Source organism: Anser brachyrhynchus (genome assembly GCF_964034855.1).
Source record: "Anser brachyrhynchus genome assembly, chromosome: 1".
Lineage (NCBI taxonomy): Eukaryota > Metazoa > Chordata > Aves > Anseriformes > Anatidae > Anser > Anser brachyrhynchus.
The window spans coordinates 124,390,723-124,413,024 of NC_137694.1; the positions used below are offsets into that span (position 1 = coordinate 124,390,723).

Genomic DNA, 22,302 nt, shown 5'->3' on the forward strand with positions numbered 1-22,302 from the left:
TTGTAGGAAGAACAAGCTGGGAGAAAAAAGAGAGGTGGAATTGACCTTTATGTGAGAAGACAGCTGGAATGCATGTTGCTATGCCTGGGTATGGATGATGAGCCAGCTGAGATCTTATGGGTAAGGATTAAAGGGCAGGCCTGTATGGATGGCATTGCAGTGGGTCCTGCAACTACCCGTCCTCCTGACCAGGAGGAGAAAGTGGATGAGGCCTTCTACAAACAGCAAGAAATAGCCTCATGCTGACAGGCGAGGGCCCCCAGGGAGACCACCTTGATATCTGCTGGAGGAACAACACAGCAGAACATCAGCAATCCATTAAGTTCCTGGAGAGCAGCATTAATGACACCTTCCTAACATAACTGATAAGTGCTTTGCTGGACCTCGTGCCCACAAAGAAGGAAGGACTTATTGGGAAGTTGAAGGTGAAAGGCAGTGACCTTGAGATGGTTGAGTTCAGGATCCTGAGAGGAGGGAGGAGGGCAAAAAGCAAGATAGATCTTTGGACTTCAGGGAAGCAGTCTTTGGTCTCTTCAGGGATCTGCTTGGAAGAGTCCCATGGAGGGAAGAGGGGTCCAAGAAAATCAGTTGATATTCAGGGATCACTTTCTCCAAGCTCAAGAGTGGTCCATCCTGAAGAGCAGGAAGTCAAGCATTTTGCCAGGAGGCCTGCATGGATGAACAAGGAGCTTCTGGCCAAACTCAAACATAAAAAGGGACTATGCAGAAGACGGAAGCAGGAACAGGTAACCCAGAAGGAATATAGAGACACTGTCTCTGTGTATATACAGAGATGTGGTTAGAAAATCCCACTTGGAGTGGAATCTAGTGAGGGATTTCAATGGGTGTTTATATGTCTGAAGCTAATATAAATTGCGAATTGAAGGTTGTAAGTGGTGCAGTGCTGTTCTGTGAAAAAATAGTTGCAAAATAGCGTCATGTGTAAAATGACTTTCTTTGCATACTGTAAAATTTTGCAAGGAATTTGGCAGAAAATAGCTCAGGTGACTGATTAAATTACATGCAAAGGCAATGATAAAAGATAATGTGGCTGAATTGTCAAGAATTGGCAAATTCTTGACAAAAGTCAAGAATTGTAAAACTTTATTAATAAAGTGCTCAAGAGTGGAGGACTGCACAGCAGTTTCTTGTAATTTTCAAAGGCTGAGATCATCCTCAGCTCGCAGCAGTTTCACAAAATGTTTTATGTAGTACACATAGCAAAAGTGCATGAATAGAAAGGAGGAACATACAGTAATGTGAAGGCCAATCCGCCTGTGGAACTTCCACCAGCATGGGATGGCTTTTACAGGAGCAGTGTGATGATGTGAAATGCTAGGCCTCCCTGACAGAATATCTTTTATTCGAGACAAGTAATGCTTTTTAAGAGAAGTACTGTTTCCTAAAGATGTTTGTTCTTAAGATTTCGCAGGGTTTACAAGTGTTTTATTTTCTATAAATTTAAATGCATTTGTTATTTAAACCATAAGACCTAACTTCCTTTCCTTAGGCATAGATGTACACAAAGTCTGAAGTTCACTGATTCAGGATTATAAAAAAGAAGCCTAAGAAGCAGTGGCTGATTATTCACAGTAGACATATTAAGTCAAGGGGATTGTGCTTTTTTTTTTCCTTTTCCCTTTGTTTTTCCTCTTTTCTAAGCCTTTGTGCCCTTAAGGGTTTAAGGTACTTCCTGAATTTTTATTACATTTTGTTCCCTTGTTTCATCTGAGGATTAAAAAAAAAAAAAAAAGGCAGTCAAAGTATAATACATGTATCATACTAGATTTCAGGATTTTTATTTTTTTTTTCTGAAGGGAAAAAAGTCACTCAGATTTCAAGCAAGCATACAGTCCTACCATGACCCACAGATCTTGGCATTGAAATGTAGTCTTTGCAACAACTGTAAATTCACGTGGATTATACATTATATTTATCTTTTTTTTTCCCTTTCACCTGGAAAGTACGTCCATGTTAATTTTTACATTCAAAATGTTTTAGATTACCAAACTTTTCACCGAGAAACTAGGTGTCTATTCCTGTGCTTTAGACTCAGTCAAGATCAAAGCTTAAGCCCGAAGTTCATCACCCAAGAACGATGACTATCAAGTGCCTTTCCCCTGGCTGTTCTTCAGTAATAGCACAAAGCGTGCTTAAATCCATCCTTATCTACTAATATATGAGGAGCAGCGAGTGGCTGAATTCAGCAGCTATTGGAAGTACAGTAGATCAAATCTTCCTGTTTATTGATTTGTAAAGAACAGCCTTGTACTGGTTTGGCAGCTCTGAGTCAGTGAGAGGAAAGAAAGAAGTTTTTCAGCTATTGAGAGGAGAATTGCTGCGTAACATTAAAGAGCGTCCTGTAGATGCCAGTTTCCTTTGATATACAGGCAGATTGGATCTGATTGGAGTCAAGGTCAGGAGGCTGTAGAAATGCTATGAATATGGTGGGGGAATTAAAGGAGTGTTATTTTAATAAGTACTGTATGTATGCATACTTATTAAATATAGGAAATGGCTCTTCTCTTTTCATGAGAACAGCATTTGGTGAAGCAAATTTTTAAAAAGGAGATTGTGTCATTTTGCTGCTGCACTAAATATACCTGTTTAGATGGCCAACTTCACTTCTCTTCCTTCTTTCTCTGACATTTCTCCTCAGAATCCCAAGCATATTCAGAAATCTTTTTTTTTGTCTTCATTCTGTATATTTTGCATTTTTTTAACCACTGATCTCAGTTCTACTTTACTTTTTTATTTGTTAATAAGCAGTAAAAATTTCTACTTGCACGCCTTCATATGAAGTGCCATCATTTCGGGCAGCCTAATTGTGTAATTAGTGTCTATATATTATACTGCCTGTACCCTTAGATGTCCTTACTAAAAGGATATCATTCTGACCTCAGAAGAGTTTATGCTATACTCTGTTTCAAATTAATGATGATTTAAAGAAGTTAAGCTCAAAGATAAATGTCTAACTTCATTGAGTGGGATAGGTGAGACCTACCTGACTTCCCCACTCTGCTATCATTGATAGAAAGTGAAGTAATTTGACAAAATAAACTTAAACCCATTCCCCCTCCCCTATTTGAAGCTGTGTTCTTGGTGGATTTAAGAGCCATTCTAATATTTGTTTATGTTTGGTATATGTTTTATTCAGAACTGAGAACCTTCAGGAAAATCTGTTGACAAAAAAAGTTTCCTTTTCTTTAAGAAAAAAAAAAAGGTGGGGGGGGGCAGTATTTTTTCTGCATTTTATGTTGGGTTTCCAGCACTTAGCTAATGTGACAGTAGACCTAACAATGATGAATCAGGAAGAGGGAGAATTGAAAATATTTTTTTCTTATGATACTAGTAATCCCTCAACAAAATAGCACATGACACTATGAAGTGAAGACACTATGACAGCATGATTTCACTTAGAAATAGGGACTGTAGAGGCTGCTGTTCTTTTCTAGGAGCACCAAAGACAAAAAGATCTTTCTTCCTAGCAAGAATGTAAGTCAGCTTGGGAGGTGCAGATGTAACTAAGTGTGCAGAGAAAACATGGAAAGAAAAAAAAAATACATTTATTACCTTACTTTGTTTTGCAAATTAAGGTATTTCTAGAGACATTCACCTAGAAATAAGTAAGGGTGAGTCCCAACAGTATTGTAGATACAACATACATAGACATATGAAGTACAATCATATAGACTTCTCATTTACTACTTTCATGTTTTAAACTGCATATTGACTTTTCACATAGTCACTGGTGTTACGTGTAGAGTTGTTGTTTTTCAAATGAATGCAAATAACCACTCTATCAACAGAATGGGTTCTGCATACTGTTTCTTCTGAAGCACTTACCTAGCCTTTTAGGAGAAAATCACCAGTTCTTTCAGTTACGGCAGCTAGATCAAACTGCAAGAGGCTAAAGGATGCACATTTAATCCCCATTTTTGTAATATACTTTATTTCCTTGCTCATCAAATATTCTGAGAATATACATATATATGTATTACAAACATGTGGTGGTAGTGTAAATATTGGAACATGGAGAAAATTATTAAATCTTTTTACAAGAACTATCCTTTGCATGATGGTAACGCTTTCAAGCAGGGACAGAAGAGTGTGTAATGCACCTTTTTAGCTGGTTCACTAGTAAACACAGCAGCAGTCGAACTGTACTGTGCTATAGAACAGCAAAGATGCTTTTGATAAAGTGTCATCTAAGCAGAACTGTAGGCATTTGTCTGTGGCTTTTTGTGCAAGAGTGTGCATTCACACAGTTGTCATTCACACTGGTAGGGCTAGAAAAGCCAAATGCAGTTGCATTTAGATTTATTTGTATGCTAGATCTCACAAGAAGCACTTCAAGAGACATTACTTGAATGTCTCAGGAAAAAGATTTTTAAGTAGTGTTTAACAGATATCTAGCATTAATACTGAGTGACAGGTACTTTTTGAGTACGTGGAAAATATTGAGAATCAAAACACTTAATTTTATTTCTTGATCTAGACCTGTTTTGTAGTCTGGACATGAACACAAAATAATACTTTGGATTAAATAAAAATGCTCAGTTAAAACCGAGCAAAATTAACAAAAATGCGAGACTATAGTAGTTGTCTCAAGTCAAATCCAACAAATCCAAATTCTTATTTCAATAGAGCTGTTACAAGTGCTTTCAAGGTTAGATCCCTACATTACATAAAGTACCTAGAAACTATTCCTAGCAAATGCAAGATACAGCTCTGTGTATGTTATCATCATCATTTGTTTATCTGAACCTTATTATACATTCAGTTCACATGGCTGCATTCAAGTGATGAGAAACAGAATGTGTTTCATCAAATGTTTTAAAATTCTCCTTTCTTAATGGAGAGGAACTTTAAATAACATATTTTATTTGTTTGTTTATCAGAAGCTTTTTACGTTCTATGTCAATATCACTTAAAATAGTGTGGGACTGTTTATATTACAATCTTCAGCTTCATGTATAATGTTTACTGCACTGCTGTGGCTCCTTCATTTGTTATGATCGAAAGAAGATAAATGCAATGCAAAACAATAGATTAAATAAATAATGGAAATTTGTCTCTTCAAGCAAGCATTTTCAATGAAAAAAGCAACATTTCAAGTATCCTGATCACAGAACATCCTGATGCTTGTTTTAAAGACAAAATTGGATATAAACAGAAGATTTTGGTCAGTTAAAAACATTTTCTCATATGCAATAGCTGACCTTTTAGAAATCCAGTTATTGATTTTTCAGTAACATTACCTGTGGAGAAATACTATAGAGAGTTTGATCTAAAAGATAGGCTAGTCTGATCCATACCCCCATTGTTATAAACTGGTAACAGTGCCTTTAAAACAGTGGGGTTTTTGCACGATTATCTGACTAAGCTGATACTAGTGGGAAAAGACTACTGAAGTCAGAAGAGATCTTGTTTTCTTTGGTTATTGAGAAATGTGGTGATTTTTTTCTTGCAAAACTTCACTAAAATTACGTATGTTTTCTTGCATATAAAGTAAGAAAAATAAATGCTTCAATTGGTTTGAAAATGTTGCTGTTTTCATGCACAGCTACAGTTTTTCACATTTTTTTCTAAGTAAAATTGCACTTGGTTCAGTGCATAGCATAGGCTACTAGATATTTGGAGGAACTTATTTTACTTTATTCTGAAGAAATTTAAGACAAAATTTAAAATCCAGGAATTACCAATTGCTTGTTTTTAAAAATGAAAGGAGAAGTGAGAATATTTTTTCAAGAATCAAGAACAAGCTATGAAGACCCAAACCATTCTATGATTCTATAACTGGAATATATAGTTCTGCTTCTCCTGGTAGCTAGGGTATAAGCCACAAAGCCAAGTCCAACTTTGCTTTTATTGGACCGGTCTTCAGTTATTGTGGCTTCAAATTCTGTTATTTTGGCATTTACATCTTAGTATTAGTAAAAGTCATGGAGACTAACTACAGTAATATTCTTTACTCTAGCATCAACAGAGAGTCCATATTTTGGCACCTAAAAGGTTGTATACAATATGTCAGTACATCAATAATTGGTACTTCCTGGTAGACAAATGGAATAACTTTTTGAATTCTGAAGTGATTGTTCCTGGAGAATATTCTGGATTTCCCAATGTTTAGTTCAGCTTTGAATTGACAAAATATACCTCTGAGACAGAGATATTTCCAGGCTTACGTCCAATGTTGTTCAGCTTGAAAGTTTACCCTGGAGTGTTTAGGGTATTTTGTTTTTCTGGATGTGCATATGTGGCTAAAATTCTCAGTTTAATACTTTTGAGCAACTCAAAACTCACCTGGATATTTTGTAGTAATTGTCATTCTCAGTTTTGCACACTTGAAGAAATTGTATGGACTGTGAGTTGGCAGTGGTCACAAACACCAAATTATTCCCATAGTCTATGCTGACTGCAAACTGGATGTCATTCTCATACAGGAAACCGCTCCCTGCTGGCTATTTGTAGAGCTCTCATTCTCTTTAGAGATTCTGCATGTCAGAAAGTACTTTTTCCATCCTACTTGACTTATTGAAAAGTAAGTGCTAATATCGAGGAGAAGTCTCACATTTCTTTACTAACCAACAATGACCTAATAACAAAATAGGCCTGTTATGAGGTTTTTGTTTTGTTTTGTTTTAATAGGACTCTAAAGAAATATATAATCTCATTTACGTTTTTTCTGCATTTTTTTTGCTTGTATGTGTTTCTTTTATGTATATTAAAGATTATCTTCCTAGTTTTCATTGAAAGATCATTTCTGGATTAAACATAATTTCACATTAGTTTATGCTTCAGTAGCTAAGCTAATGAATTTGATGACCAGAAGCAGTCCTATCATTGTCTATCCATGTGCAGACTTCTCCATCTTTTATCTATACTGTGAATTAAATGCAAACTCAAGCCCAAAGTCAGCTACTGTCCATAATGGTACCAGTCAGAACTAAGTGATGAAGCACTACTTTACAGAACATCTCCCCATGCAATTCACCTTAGGTCTGAATTGTCCTTTACTTAGATTTCTTCTGCCCAGAATTTCAGAAGTTTTCCAGAGTTCAGCCTCTTTCTAGATGTAGTTTTCTCTAGGTAAGCAATCAGGAATATTAAGCAGAAAAAGAACAGGTCATAGGACTTAGCCTGCCTGTGTTCACCCTAAACCTACTGGTATAAATGTTCCTCTGTGAGCAATTCCACATTTAAGAAAACAGTAGAAATAAGAACAGAGGCCTGTAAGAACAGAACACTGTAATATTCTAGTAATATGAAGCAAGGACTGACAAAAAAAAAAATCTAATTGATTGTTTCTGTGTATATGAAGCCAGAGGAGGAAAGGTGGTAGCAATGGAGAAAGCAGCAGGGAATGCCTCTGAAAAACGGCTTGAGGAAAAAAAATAATAATAATGTCCTGCTGTTAAATTTCTATTGTATCTCCTGAAAGAAGGATTTTGGGGTCTGGGGTTTATTTGGTAAACAAACACATTCATATCAATTCCTTCCTTGTTTTTTCCTTCTAGCTGAATCACACGTAGTTATTATAGAATTGTTCCTGCCTCCACCAACCAAAAAATCCCTGGAAGTTTTAAAATGTGGATTGCTTTTTACTTATGCATATTCTTTGTTTCTTGGTATTGTATCTCACAATCAAGACAGTAAAAACAGACCAATCACCTTCACCTTCTGCTTTGCCCGTGTTGATACAACACTTTTTCTTGCAGGCAATATTTAGGTGAATCCAATCCCTATCAGTTATTTTTCCTTGCTTTACCTGATCCTAGATTTAGGCCTAACTTAACTGATGGTGTCCTTTTAGCATAAAGTTTGTAAAGCTGATGGTAGATATCATTGATACAATATGGAATCTTACAGCAACTGCCTGCCCTTGGCTGCTGGCTTGATGCATAACTGTACTGGAATTTTCAAGGGTAAAGATGAAACCAATCTTACAATTAGCATCTAGATTTCTATGCAGTGCAACAACCCAAAAGAGCACTAAGAATAATATGTTCTTCTAAGGACATCTTTCAGGGAAGAAGGGGCCAAGGGGATAGGAATTCACCTAACTAAAAACAGATAAATGTATGAGTGCAGATGCACTTTGACTACCCTCAGTTAGGCATTATTCTAAAATATAGTAATCATGTCCACACTAAAATAGATTAGTTTTCTTATGCTGATATATAACATATAATCTCTCAAAAAGTACTTTTGCAGTAGCTCCAGTAAAAGTATTAGCATAGACAAATGTTTCTGGCTTTAATATTGGCAAGCAATTGTCCTATTCTTTTCAGGTGCATTTAAGTCAGGCCAATTTATTATACCTTTCTTTATCAACCTGTTCATTTTTAACTTGTTCTAGCATTGGTTAAAACTGGGGGGGGAGGAAAAAGTAAAAACCTTTTTTGACCTTCTTCTGAGAAAGACACATTAAATCTCAGTTAATCCCTGAGGATTACAGATTGTTACAGGAGCTTTCTTAATTTTAAACAGAATGTTCTGTAAAAAAAAAAAAAAAAAAGATATCTGACTATAATTGCTGCTTGTTACTTGTTTAGGAGAAAGTCATTCTTCTCTGTTCACAGGTGGCTGTTGATGAGCGTATCAGGCAACTGCATGAAGCTCACAGGGATTTTGGCCCTACTTCCCAGCATTTTCTTACCAGTGAGTACCTTCCCAATTTTTCTTGCTCAGCTTGCACACACAGCTAATAGATAATTTTTGTAGCCATGTGCCAGCTATAGTTGCTCTGAATTTCTATTATAGACTATATTAAAATGTGTTTTTTTCCCATCCCATCCCATCCCATTTCTGAGAGCCAAAGATTGCTAAATAAGTTCACATAGTCCAGGGTAAAAGGAAAATGTCTGCCGGTATCAATTCTGTTTGCCTATACGTCTGTCAGTGCCAAGCTGTTCTTCACTGTTTGAAGATTCCCTTTTAGGATTAGTGAAATAAAATGATGCTGAAAAATGTAAGAGTTCCTGATGATTGTAACCCAGAAAGGATTAAAAAATAATAACAATAAATTAATTTGCTTTATCTGTTTGAGATCAGAAGTATTCTACACCAAAAAGGGATAAAATAAGATGTGCAAGAGAAATATTTTGTCTATAGACTTTGCAGGATTTGATCACTTTAGCAGAGTAGTGAGAGGATCAAAACCATAGTGAGAAAGTTGGCAGAAGGATGGCAGTTAAGTAAACATTTTACAACTCTGCATAAAATATAATTGCCACTAACTTTGCCAGTAACATTCCCACTCCACCTCCACACACTCTCTTTCATCAAGGGTGTTTTGAAGTACACTGAAAGACAACTTGAAACACCTTCAAAGCTCCAAGGCAGTGACTAAAATGAAGCTTCTTAAAGGCCGTGTCTTCTCTATTGTACTTCAATTAAGGAAAGTAAACAGTAAAACTTTATTTAAGAGATTATATCAGCAGAACAGAACACAGTCACAGGATAATGGTCTCCTCCATGCAGAGGGACAAGCTACCCAGACATCAGAGATAGATGTTATTGTACAGCTACATTCAGAGTGGGGTAGAAGACAAACTTTTCTTCAGCTGATAGTGCACTGTAATTTTAATTGGTTAAGCATTTTTCCCCCAGCCAAAGAAAAAGACAATGAGGAAAAAACAGAGGCAGGGACACCTCAAAGGAGTGAACTGCAAGAGAGTCTATGTTGTGCCATATAAGCACAACACAGGCTCACAGTAGTTCAACCTTGCATCTAATTTTATCAAATGTTGGGTCTGTGAAGAAAGAAGACTGATTTCTGTAATTTCTCATACTTTTTCAAAATTTCTTTTTATTAGCTCTTAATCACTGGGAATAAGTTATCTACCCAGTATAAATAACTGCAAGTCAGATTTGCCAGAATGGAATGTATGAGAGTTATGGGTGTATGACATGAATGTAATACATAAAGAGATACCCGTTTTTCTTATTTGGCATACAGTTTATTCCTAGGGAAAGAGTACTTCTCACAGAGAGAAAAATGTTAAGTGTACGTTAACCAAGACTATGTTGCAATATGCAAGAGTGTCCTGAACTGTACTGTGCAACTCGCGTGACAGTTACTACTTTGCTGATAACACAGATGAATCTAAAAGTTTCTCAGTTTTATAGCCACCTCTTTTAGCCCACCTACCATCAGCAGAGCACTGAGACACACTACTTCTGTGCTCTAGCCAGAGTCAGCAGAGTAGAAATCATTCTGGTCACTTCTCATCTTTTGAGGATCACTTTAGGAAATGGAGCCAGGGAAAAGCATGCTGGCCTTGGAAATAGCCCAATCTCTGAGAAGAAAATGGGCATATGCTTTCTGTGTATTTGTTTGCTGGTCCTCTCTTGCTGGCTTAGATGTTTGCACAAATATGTGTCCAAATGCATATTCTCAGATGTACCTGCAGAAGTTAGGGTTTTGAAGTGCTGAAAATATCTATCAAATCCTTCTCAAGTATGTATTCAGTCACTGAAAACCACCAGTGATCAGCCTCATGTTTCCTAAGAATCAAATCCCCAAAGCATCGAGTTCCTCAGTATCATGTACTATTCACACTCCCGAGGGAAGTATGCTGTTACTTGCTTTTCAGGTACTGCCTCTTCTCTGTCCCCGTGCTGATGGAATCAGATCTATTGGAGAGAGCTTTTCAAGAGAGGGATTGCTTGAGACTTTGCCATCTGGCCTTGGCCTTATTTCTGTATCTGTACTTTTAGGGATGAACAATCCCAACATACGGATTGTAGACCAGAATGGGGCAGGTCGAATGGAGGTGAATTAACAGCTTGTAAATGATCTATCAGTGCAGTGATGGCAAGCAGAGTCCAAGTGGGATCAGTCTAGCTGTGAAAAGATGAAACATGATAATTCTGCTTGCTGGATTTATTTTATATCCTCAATGCACAAAATGTTTTTATATAAGGAGCTGAGTTACACATAAGACCAATGAAAACTGTAATAAGTATGGAAAATAAGTGATTCATTGTCTATTTCATGTCTAATTTATATCCCAGTGATAATCAGTTCATCCTCTCAAACTGAGCATCAACTTGCCCTCTACCATACATACTTGCACATCTTTAAGTGTGAGTGATGATCTTCAGCTCCCAACTGTGTTTATGTAATAAAAATTATTCTTTTAAAAGGAGAGTGGTGCAGGATCTCATATTTATCATGTCCTGTGCAGGCAAGAAATCAAGTGGTAGTCTCTGTTTCTAAGCACTTACAACCTGTTTCAAGAGGTATTCTTATAGCTGTTTCTAAGAGATGGGAAGGATGGCATGAGTTAGAGAAATAAGGTGTGAAAAAGAAAAAAAAAATCTCCTTTGTGAATTTTAATTTAGGAACGATTTTTCTCCATTGTCCTTTCTTGCAGTTCAACCTTCTCTTTCCACTCTTTCATCTTGTAATTGAGCAGGTGACAGTATTAATCTATACCACAACAGAGGATAATTCAGACATCTCTTGGTTGTGAGTTAAAAAAATAACGATAAAAGAGCCAGTGTCCACTTGTGTTTCTCTACCAGGACTTTGGGCTGCCCTTAGTTTTGAAGGACTCTCACCAAAACTGGCCCATACCTCTCTGCTGGCAGGTGGGCCTGCCCCTCTCCAGCCTTCTGCATTTTTTTGCTGGGCTCTCTCACCCCAGCCCTTGGTATTCTGATCACTCCGTCATGCTTCCCCAAGCTCTTGTCACACTCTGCCGGTCTCCACAGAGTCCCAGCTCCTCCTCCATTTATTCCCAGCCACCTGGCCAAGGACTGACCCTCTCACCATTAGCGGGAATAGTTGTTATAGCTGGTAAATGTATTACAAGTGCAAGACATTATATCATGAATTCACAGCGTTTGTTGTTTTTGAAGTTTTTGCTGTTTAATTAGAATGATATAAATCAGGATGTGAATAAAATAGCAAAAAACTCTCTTTTCTATTAAAGAGAAACTGGTAAATATTTAGCAAAGTCATTTAAATGTCTGTGATTCCTTCATGCATGGTGGTGCTTAATTTGGAAGCTATATACGGTAACCGAGGTGTGAAAAAGGATACCTGCAATCCCACTTTAAGTGCAAATTTCAACATAATGCCAGCTCCAGAGTTTTAATGACTCTTCTGGAATAATTTTACTTTTTTGACTACTCCTTTATTTGTATCTGTGATACTGCCTCTCACAAAGAATAGGATTCATTGTCTGTTGTTGGAGGACCCACCTATACTGTCAAAACAGTATTTCTTTTTTTTGAGATGCAGTAAATGAGAGGTAAGATTGATGTCAGATTGTTTTTAATATCATTTTCTGTGCTAACCAGCCAGCCATCAATTCTGTTTTTTTAACGTAGTAGCTCATTCATGTGAATCATTTGTGAGCACTAAAAAACAGAAGGTATTACATCTTTTAAAAGCCTATACAAGCCTTGTAATTTACTGTCAAGTGTGAGATCATCTGTTAGCATATGTAGCATGTCAATGAAGTGATGCCATGAAGCAGTGCTCTGATATAACTGGTAGCTACCTACAAGCTCGACCAGCAGATGCCAGGTTCTGCTTGTCCTTTCCAAGCACTAACCACTCAGAGAACACGGACTTTTGTCACGGCAGAGAAACTGGAAATAAAAGAAACAGAAATTTAGATTTGCAAGTCTGAAAGACTACTTTACATCTAGCTAACATTTTGTGACTTTTATGTCCCAGGCTACAAGCTTCTGCCGCCTGGATGCACCAGTGCCAGATTTTTAAATCTGCACACCGAAATACCCTGTGCCAGGAACTTTGTTTTAATTGGAGGCAACTAACTATGGCTTTAGGTTTCAGTCTACCGAGCCACAACAGCACTGACTTTAATGTGATGTACAGCAGCCATAACACCTTTCATTCAGAAACAGAAAGGTTGGGAAAGCTGGAGCCAGCAGTTCACATTACAAGCTAGTGATCAAAGTGCTTGCGCAGCTGCTGTTTTTTGTGGTAGGCAATTGTTGCTTAAAAGTAAAAGATGTGACCATAGGAGTGGGCTATATAACCTAGGTCTCTGCTTCTCTGGATAAGCTCAAAGCTGCTAGGGTTCAGATCTCTTTTTCCCTTCTTTCTGTTATTTACGCCACTCTCCTGAGAAATCAGAGATGTGGGCCTGAATTCCTTCAAGCTGGGAGAGAAGTCAGGTACTCACCTCCCACTTGCAGGGTGAGTGCTTAGATTACTATGCAAAACAGAGGGTAGTGAAGCTCTCTTGCACAGGCAGACATGTCTTTAAAAGGGCAAGTCCTGCTAATTAAGACATCAGGCTCTAAAAACGACAGGGCTACAGGACTCTTTAGACACTTTACCCATTCAGCTGAGAGATCATTTTCCAGTGCAAACCGCAGTATCTTTCTCTTTTATTTCTCATTGCATACATTATCTTATATTGTCTTCCAGATATCACTTTTGACATGCAGACATCAAAGACCATGTCCATTCATCCATGTCTGTGGGATATATGATTTAATATTTTTAGAAATCACAGTGAATGTTTTGAATAGCAAATATTACCAAGGAATAATAAAAAGATAGAGGATAAGTAGTCTCAAAAGAACCAGCCTAAATCTGAGAACTCTCTGGAAGCACGAGGATTTTATTATAGCATTTAAATGTGGTCAAGACAGTTGGAGGAGACTGACTGCCTTTTTTTTTTTTTCTTTATTTTATCTAAATGCAAAGTGACTGCATGTGCTTCTGCTGAGAAATTGAGTATTGGCCATTTCTTATCATTTCCCATGGTATATCTTAGGCTGCCCAGAGAGGTTGTGGAGTCTCCTTTTCTGGAGACATTCAAAACCAGCCTGGATGCGTTCCTGTGTGACATGACCTAGGTGTTCCTGCTCCAGCAGGGGGATTGGACTAGATGACCTTTAAAGGTCCCTTCCAATCCCTAACATTCTGTGATTCTGTGATCTTATATGACCCATGGTATATCTTATATTTTCCATGGTATATCTTATATTCCTGGAGAGCCAGAACAAAACTATAGAACTCAAAATTTTAAGAAAATCGGTGAGTTACATGGGTATAATAAAAAGTTTATTAAAGGCCTGTCTGAAGTTGGAAAGCAAGACCCAGCAGTCCTTTATGAAAGATGCTGACCTGCAGTCCTTAGACATAAACCTTATGTGTGTAAAGGGCAGGACGTCACCTGGGTCCTCAACATTTAGACAGTCAAGTACTTGAGGGGTTAACTTTCTTATCGTGAATGCTCATCTGCATGTTCATTACTAATTAGGGTCTTACACTCCCAATTCCAGTTTTCTGGCAATCCCTGGGAAGAATATCAGCCTAGGTTTTGGGTACTTAGTAGCCTTGCTGGTACCTTTGTCGCTGTGCCCAGCTGAAAAAAGTTAAGGAGATAAATTCTTTCCTGCACTCTCATGGGCTCACCTGGTTTCATTGCCTTAATTAAAAACTTTTGATCTTAACGTTATTACCCTTTCAGCAATCCATACGGCCACTTTCTCCCCTACAGGTGTGCAACTTGCAATTTATCCACTCAGAACTGAGACCTCCTTTAGACTAAAATTAAACTACAAGCCCACTTCCACCAGACCTTGTTCTGTTACAGTTCTGAAACTTTTTTTAAAAGAACAAAATAAGGTGTCCTTAAAGAAGGGAAAAAAAAAAAAAAAGAAAGAAAACTTTTATATATTCTATATGAGACATGGGTATTTAGCAGATTTATTTTTGCATTCATCTTACTCCATTTCCAGAAAACTCATTACCAATTTGATGAGGTCACTTTATGACCTCATTTGATGAATAAGTTTTAGAGATTTTAGTTTTAACAGCATAAAAGTGCAACAGACACCGTTAACAATATGAAGTATTTGTATGAATATGTGGATTGATGCAGACTATATCGCTTGGCTGTATTTCATGCAGAATTTTTTATTACGTAGATTCTTTATCAAGTAGATGCTTGTATTTTTGCTATTTTATAGTAGCGTGACATTTAAGAAAAATAAGTATTAGGTGGATTTTACATTTTGTGCCACAAGTGGCGTTTTGAAACTACTGGGAACACTGTTCATGATTTCAAGTATGCATTATTTAGGTCATATCATGTAATGTTGACCCTAGGTTGCAGGTAAGAAATCTTAAGTTGGCCATAAGGATTCCAGCAGAAAATGCAGAATGGCAAGTCCTCTTTTATAATTCTTGTAAAAGGAGTTAATACTGTTCCTGACCACATGCTGAGTGCTTTCATGACTGATAATTCCTTCTTCAGATTGATTAGAGGTGTTCTGAAGATGGTATTTTCCTTAAAAGCCTGCATGTATGTTGTAGCAATAGACAGTACTTCTAGCTCTGCAGGGAAGCAGGGGATGTTTGCTGGGGAATTGCAGACTCCAATCTGAGAAGTAGTTCCCTGTCTCTGAAATGCCTGAGAATCATCCACATGTGCAGCGTGGCAAGCTAGGACTTGAAGCAGAATAGACCTCATGCTGTGTAGTTCTTAGGAAAGGAGGGTTTTGATTGATGTTTCTGCCTTGTAACTTCTAAATTGCTTAGTCAGTATATTCTGATTTCAGTTTCTCGGCTACATGGTGCAACAGCAGACTGCTACACTACACAGTTGTTGCTACACAACACAATCTGTTCTTTGGTCTCACTTGGTACAATAATAAATGCACATAATTTAGAAATCAATTCTCTATAAATCTGGAAAAAGTCATATTTTACAGATATATACCGACATTTGTTGCAAAGGATCTTGAAGAACTCAAAAATTATGCAAAGCCTTCTATTGTGCCACTGTCACACAGGCATACCGATTGGAGATGGCATCCTGCCAGCAAATATCATGAACTGATTATGGGAAAACATTGATTTAGCATATTCTCTCAGGAAGAGAAGCAGAAGCTCTTTAAAGTCTGTGGAGCACAATAGTTTATCATCTATAATGGTCTCATTTGAAAATAATTGGTAATACTTGATGCATCTTCTTTGAAAGGATAAGGTACCTGATCCTTAGGAAGTCAGATGCTTCCCAGACCCAGAGACCATCTCATTATTTTGTTGTTCCTGCCTCCCTTTATCTGAAGTCACCAATTTCGTACCTCGCTGCAGTGAAAATAATTGGTATGAAAACACATTTTATGTGAAGAATTAAATAAATTCCTAGCCCTGTGGTTGCATGAAGATAATAATGATGATAATCCCAAGTAGGACAATAGCAGTCATGCAGATAGAGCTCCTAGGCTGAAGCAGCATTATTAAAATATGAACATAAAAGCACCTTGCTGTGCTACAAATGCAGTGGCCACCAAGCAGGTAGTACAGGTCTTGGTTGTGAACAAATAGATGAGGTCCACTTTAACTATCATGGAGATGAAATGCAGATATAATAAATACAATCAATTTCTAAGAAAAAATAATTGATAAGATATACATAACAGTGCATGGAATATGGGTACTAGGTGGTTGGACTTTACAATTTCTATCCTGAAACTGTTGGCCAATGCTCCCCAAGTGTTAACTGAGACTCAGAAGATTTTCTCTGCATTTAAAACTGAAAATGTAAACTTGTGCCATTGGAAGGTGATGAGAGGTGTGTGCTGACTTTTTAAATAAGGATCGCTGAGAGTAATTTTTAACTGGATATACTAAATCAAGTCTTTGAATAGCTGAAGGAATACTTTAATATTAGTAAACATACATGTATTTTTCATTATATTTGCAGTGCTAAAGTGAAATATTTATCAGATTAGTTTCATAATATCAACTCAGATAAAACTATGCTATCATACTAGTTAATATTTCATTCATATCCCTGCACAGATTAAAACACTGCTGAAGTCCATAGAGCCATTATGCTACGGTTTCATTATACATTCTGAAAACAAATAAGGATGTAGGCGTACCACCAAGATCCATGTTTACTTAAGTTGAACAATAGGCAAAGCAAGTCTTAGAAATTAGCACACCAACAGAAAAAAATAAACTCTCAAATTAGGTAACCATTAAAGTGTGTAGCAATAAAAAGAAAGAGTACAGAAATCTAAATTCACTCTCAAAATGCCCTATATTTTGTTGTAGTATTTAATTGAAGTAGATGGCATTGCAAGTAGCTGGGTGTATGATAATGGGTTCTTGCACTGTGCAAGTTAGAACAATAAAACACTTTTGAATTACACTTGGCAATAAGGAAAGGTCTGTTTCTTGAGTGCTGCAGCACACTAGGATACTACAGTGTCATACAGAATAACATTTGCTAAGTGTATTTAGCTGGACAACTGAAATGGTCTTACCAAGGAATTAAAGACACGTGTCCATTACCTGCACTAGCTTTGTAATGGACAGTAAACCCATACTGGTAACCAGAGATAAGAAACAGCTGCTCTCAGCTTCTGGGCTTCTGCCAAAAATGAAATGATTATTGTCTTAGCATAGCTGTAAAAAGTACACGTATTTTGTCAACTCAAATTTAGGCAAGACTAGAATCATCCAGGAAAGCAAAAGTGTATTATAGACAGCTTCACAGCAATCTCTTGAAGTAACACTAAATCCAATTATGCAGAACATCAGAGAATTGTTTGTTATTCCTAAAGCTCTTAGTTCTCATGAAAGCAAAGTATTTGTTCCTATTTTAATGTATTGAGAAAATTATTTTATATAAGATTCTGTGATAATAAGTTATGACTGCAAAACTCTTATGCAGATTAATACAGAAACAACAGAAAAAATGCACCTTCCAAAAATATGTGACAATCTGTCCTGTAGATATTTAACTGAAAACAAATCTTAGAGTGGCAGAACTGTAGCTTGGTGGTGTTCCCACTAGGAATATTAATGACTGTTTTGGAGAGAGATAGGGAAGAAGGTCACTTTTTAGTAAATACTGAAGGGTATTTTATTTTCAAAAATTATAACTTAGTATAATCCGATTCAACTTAGTCCTCAGATAACACAATCCCATGGGGTCAGAGACTTTATAATTGCCACTGAGTATGCCTTTTAAAGATATTCGATGTGCCGCATATTAACTCACTGTGTCATATTACTGAATAAAAGCATACAAAGAAATCACCAAGGCATTGATAATGTAAAATTAAATCGTACCTTGTGTCTAACTCCTTGCCTTTGGTTTCGTACCCCCTTCTAGACTGTGGAGAGTATCAGATCAGTCACCAAAACTACACTTAACAGCAGTCTGTGTTCTCACCAGTAGACAGAATAAATAAGAATTATGGTTAAGAATTGCATATGAAGCATAATGTAAAACTAGGGTTAAAAGGAGGGGATGTTTCCTTGTTTTAATGTAGTTAACATCAATACATGATATGATATTCCATTTTTGATACTTTTTGCAGTCATATATAGATTATGTAACAGATTGCATCTTTCCATCATTTGAGGCTATACGAAACTGAAGTTGTGAGCATCTTGCAGTTAGTACTCCCCGAAAGAGCTGCTGCTCGATGAGTGGCAAGCTGCACCTTCACAGCTGTTCAGCTCTGCAGTGTGCAGACATGGAACGAGACATCAGTCCCTGTCCCAAGAAGGAATATTTCATCATCTGTAACTGATATATTTGAATATTTGTGTTTGAAAATACAGTTCTGTAATTTTGTATGTGTGGGTTATGACACACACTTCAACAGCATTATCATGCTCTTCTTCCATGGGAGCTACCATTATAATTCATTCTGCATTTCTGGTGCACTTCAAGAGTTTTCTGTTATCATAGTTCCTACCTTTGAAATTAAATTTCTCCTTTCTTTCTTAAGAAGCACAGAACTATATGTAAGTTTAAGTAATGGGAAAGCAGTACACAGCTTAGTTACAAGCATTTAGGTGGGGGTTAAAGTCAGTGACAACAGGATCATCAAAGGTACTGCGGTAAGCTTTTCAAAGGCCACCAGTAATCTCAGCCATGGTTGTCAAGTCCTCTTGTCCACATTCTAGTCTGTGAGCAGGGGACAGGGTGTTTCATTCTGCAAATTCGCTCATGTGAATCTGGTTAACAGTTTTGGTAGAAATTATATGAAATGTGGATATTGGTTGCTCATATTTGTATGGATTTGTTAAAGTACCTGAAGTATTATTGAAAGGTCTGTTTCAAATGAGAGACAGAAAGAAGACTGAGCCAAATGATCAAGCAGCTTATCCTTTGTTGTGTCTTGGAGACAATTATTTTCCTTTGTGAACAGCAGGGGTCACTAAAAAGAAGGATTACATTGGGGGAAGCAAACAGCCATTTTTTTTCCAGCTAGATTACTTTTCATATAAAGAAATCACTATATTATAAAAGAAAATTTTTGGTACAACTGTTCTTGACAGATAGAAAACTCATAATTAAAGAACAAACAAACAAACACAGAAACTAGCTTTCTGACTGCATCCTAAACTATAAGATGTCTCTGCCTATAACAAAAACACATTATTTAAAATTGTTTGGCTACAACAAGTTTTATATACAACTTTGTTACAGAAGATTTTCATTACATTGTAAGTCGATGTAGAGATTTGACACTGATAGCCAAGAGTGAGTAATATCATTTCTTCACAGTTTCTTGTGGTCAGAGTGTTACTTTCTCCATTATTTGCTGTTACTGGAAGTCAATTAAGCACAATTAGTAATGTGGAGAAATAAAAATGAAATTGTTCTGTATTTAGAACAAGTCAACAAGAGAATAAACAAAATAGTGAGATATAATATAATAGTGAGTCAATTTTACTTCACTCAGCATAAAGCATAAACCAGTGTAATCTTGGTCTTAGAAAGATGGAAGGGACTGATCACACGAGAAAGAAATTGAAGTAAAACCAGCCAAACACATTAGCAGGAGGAACCCTATAAAAGAGGTTGAATTGAACCACAGAGATAGGTTTTGTGCTCTGCTTCATATCTGTTCTTGAAGTTTAGTAGCCAAGGAGTTTTTTGTATTTATCTTTGCAGCTGAATGAGTTCAGTTTCTCTCAGATTAGGCCAGAAATTTCAGAACAGCAGGTTAATCCTTCCTGCCTTCATGGGCAACTGAGCAAACAGACCAATATCAGCGTGGCCAAGTGTAAAATTGTAATTCTAGCGATTAATGTTGTCTTTCCTGTTTGCTTTGAACTTGACCTCCATGTTTCTCTTCTAGGTATGTTTGTATGTATGAATGTATGTGTGCAGTTATTTACTTATTTGTTTGTTTGTTTGTTGACAGCTTCTGTCCAAGGCCCCTGGGAGAGGGCAATCTCACCAAACAAAGTGCCGTATTATATCAAGTGAGTATAAAAAGCAATTCATTCTAGCTATTCACATTTGTAATTTAAGAGGGTAGTTTGAAATTTTCTTAGATTATCATGAGCTGCTCCTATATTCTCTAATTGTGAAGAAAAAAGGAGTGAAATGTGCATTAAATTTCACAGAAGTATGGTAGTTCTTTAAAAACATTGTAGGATGCGCTGATTTGTATGTTGCTTGGTTTTATGCCACCATAATTTACCTGTAAACTAAGTAAAGCTTTCAGGTATCCAGATTACTTTTGAATTTGTTCCATTGCACACTGAAGAGTATGTATGTCAGGTTTTCCCAAAACAAACAAACAAGGAAAACAAATTCAGAATTGCAGTCGTGAATATGATGCACTATTTTTTTTTTAACCTAGCAATGCAAATACTTTATGTGATGAATTCCTTTAGCGAGAATGTTTGGTAAAATCTGTTGCTGAGGAATGAAAAGGGACAAATTAGTCTCTATAGATTGTTCTTTTTGAGGTTAGTTCCCTCATTAAGCCAGTTTGTTTTAAGAGGTATGTATGCAAAAGAAATGAGAGAAAACTTAGAAAAAAAAAAAAAATCCACACGCCTAATTGCAGTGCCCTAAACAGGCCCACTCTGCAGCAAGTAAGAAAGAAGTGTTAGTACATTTTTCCTTCTCTGCTGAGTTTCTCATTATTTGCAATACATGCCTTGAACCATTTATATGTAACTTCTAGAGGAAACAGGTGATGCAGTATCTGCAATAAAGACTGTAGTGGATGTAACTGAATCACAGGTGGTGTTTAATAGGTAGATTCACATGCTACCTCCTTATCTTCCCAGTATACTTAGGAAATTCAACCAGTGTCCCTCAAGCCAGCTGGCTGCATCTGCACTACAGATGCAATTTTCATGACAAACTGAATTGCTACAGTAGCTTCAGAACAAACCTTAAAGTTATGTGTGAAGAAGGCTAGGTCTGTAGTGCAAAACAGTGGCACAGTTATACCTGATCTAAGTTGGTTTGCTGTTACCTTGTAATTTTCTCAATGTATTTGGAAATGTATTTTTCTGATGCATTTGGCTATGGATAATGAAACAGTTGTAACGAAGCTGGAAAGCCCTATCAAGGAGAAAGGGAGAGTGTAATCTATGGGGGAAAAATCCTGGAAAACAATATGAGACTTTGGCACACAGGAGTCAGTTTATTGGAGGAAAAGATACTTTTTTTTTTTTCTCTTTCCCATGCCATGATTTGCCATTATGGTGAGAGATGCCTTGGCAATTCTTAGTGTAGTCACACGATACATTTCATGCTGTGCTTCCCACCTCTTTATGTGCTGTTTGCATCCAGCAACCATAGATAACTGTTGACTCTTCATGCTAAAATGATAAGTAGTGATCTTGCTGATTCTTTAGTGGTTTCTGGTGTCAACTTTCCAATCCATCTTCTGTTCCAGGCCATTTAAAATTTCAAAGGAAGATATTTGTTTTATTTTGTTCATTTTAGAAAATATCTTAATAGGTAAAAGGAGTTGTAGCAGTACTATTTTAATTAAAGTTTAAATTTGGCTACAACTTTTATAGAAAACCTTGCTTTCCTTGAGGTGCAAAACAAATTGGTCAGGTTTTAATGGGTCTTAGTGAGTTGTTATATCTATTCCCTTCTCCAGCTGTCCTCAGTCATTTTTCTTTTCATTCATTCTCATCACTCATATTTCATACTTGTGCAGAACTAAATTGCCTGTTTTCTGTATCATTTTGGCTTTTTAACTTTCACATTCTTTCTTTATTCTTTGAACTATTACTTCTCTATCAATCGTTAATTCTGTAAAAGAGCTTCCGTGAAGACTGAGCAGCTATAGATAGCATTCTCCTAATGTTTGTATAATTTTCTGTCTGTCATCAGTGTAGAATAATGGTGCTACACATTTTATTGTTTTTCATTTTATCTGGTTTTCCCTTGATGCTTAACAGTTTTATCTCATCATTTTCACATTTGCAATGACACAGCCTGTGATAAGCCAGGCAGTACTTAATGTTAAATCCTCAGCAGCGATGTTTACTAGGTATCTTCAAGC

At 36.8% G+C, this 22,302-nt stretch overlaps 1 protein-coding gene across 27 annotated transcripts in view; it reads left to right on the forward strand.

Annotated features, from left to right (window-relative positions):
* DMD (dystrophin) overlaps positions 1-22,302 on the forward strand; it is a 1,241,121-nt gene that overhangs the window by 1,103,572 nt on the left and 115,247 nt on the right. For all 27 annotated transcript variants that reach the window (XM_080576230.1, XM_080576221.1, XM_080576232.1 and 24 more), the window contains 2 exons: positions 8,586-8,664; positions 20,185-20,245. In XM_080576230.1, the coding sequence (XP_080432356.1) occupies positions 8,586-8,664; positions 20,185-20,245 (140 nt within the window). The remainder of the gene's footprint in view (positions 1-8,585; positions 8,665-20,184; positions 20,246-22,302) is intronic.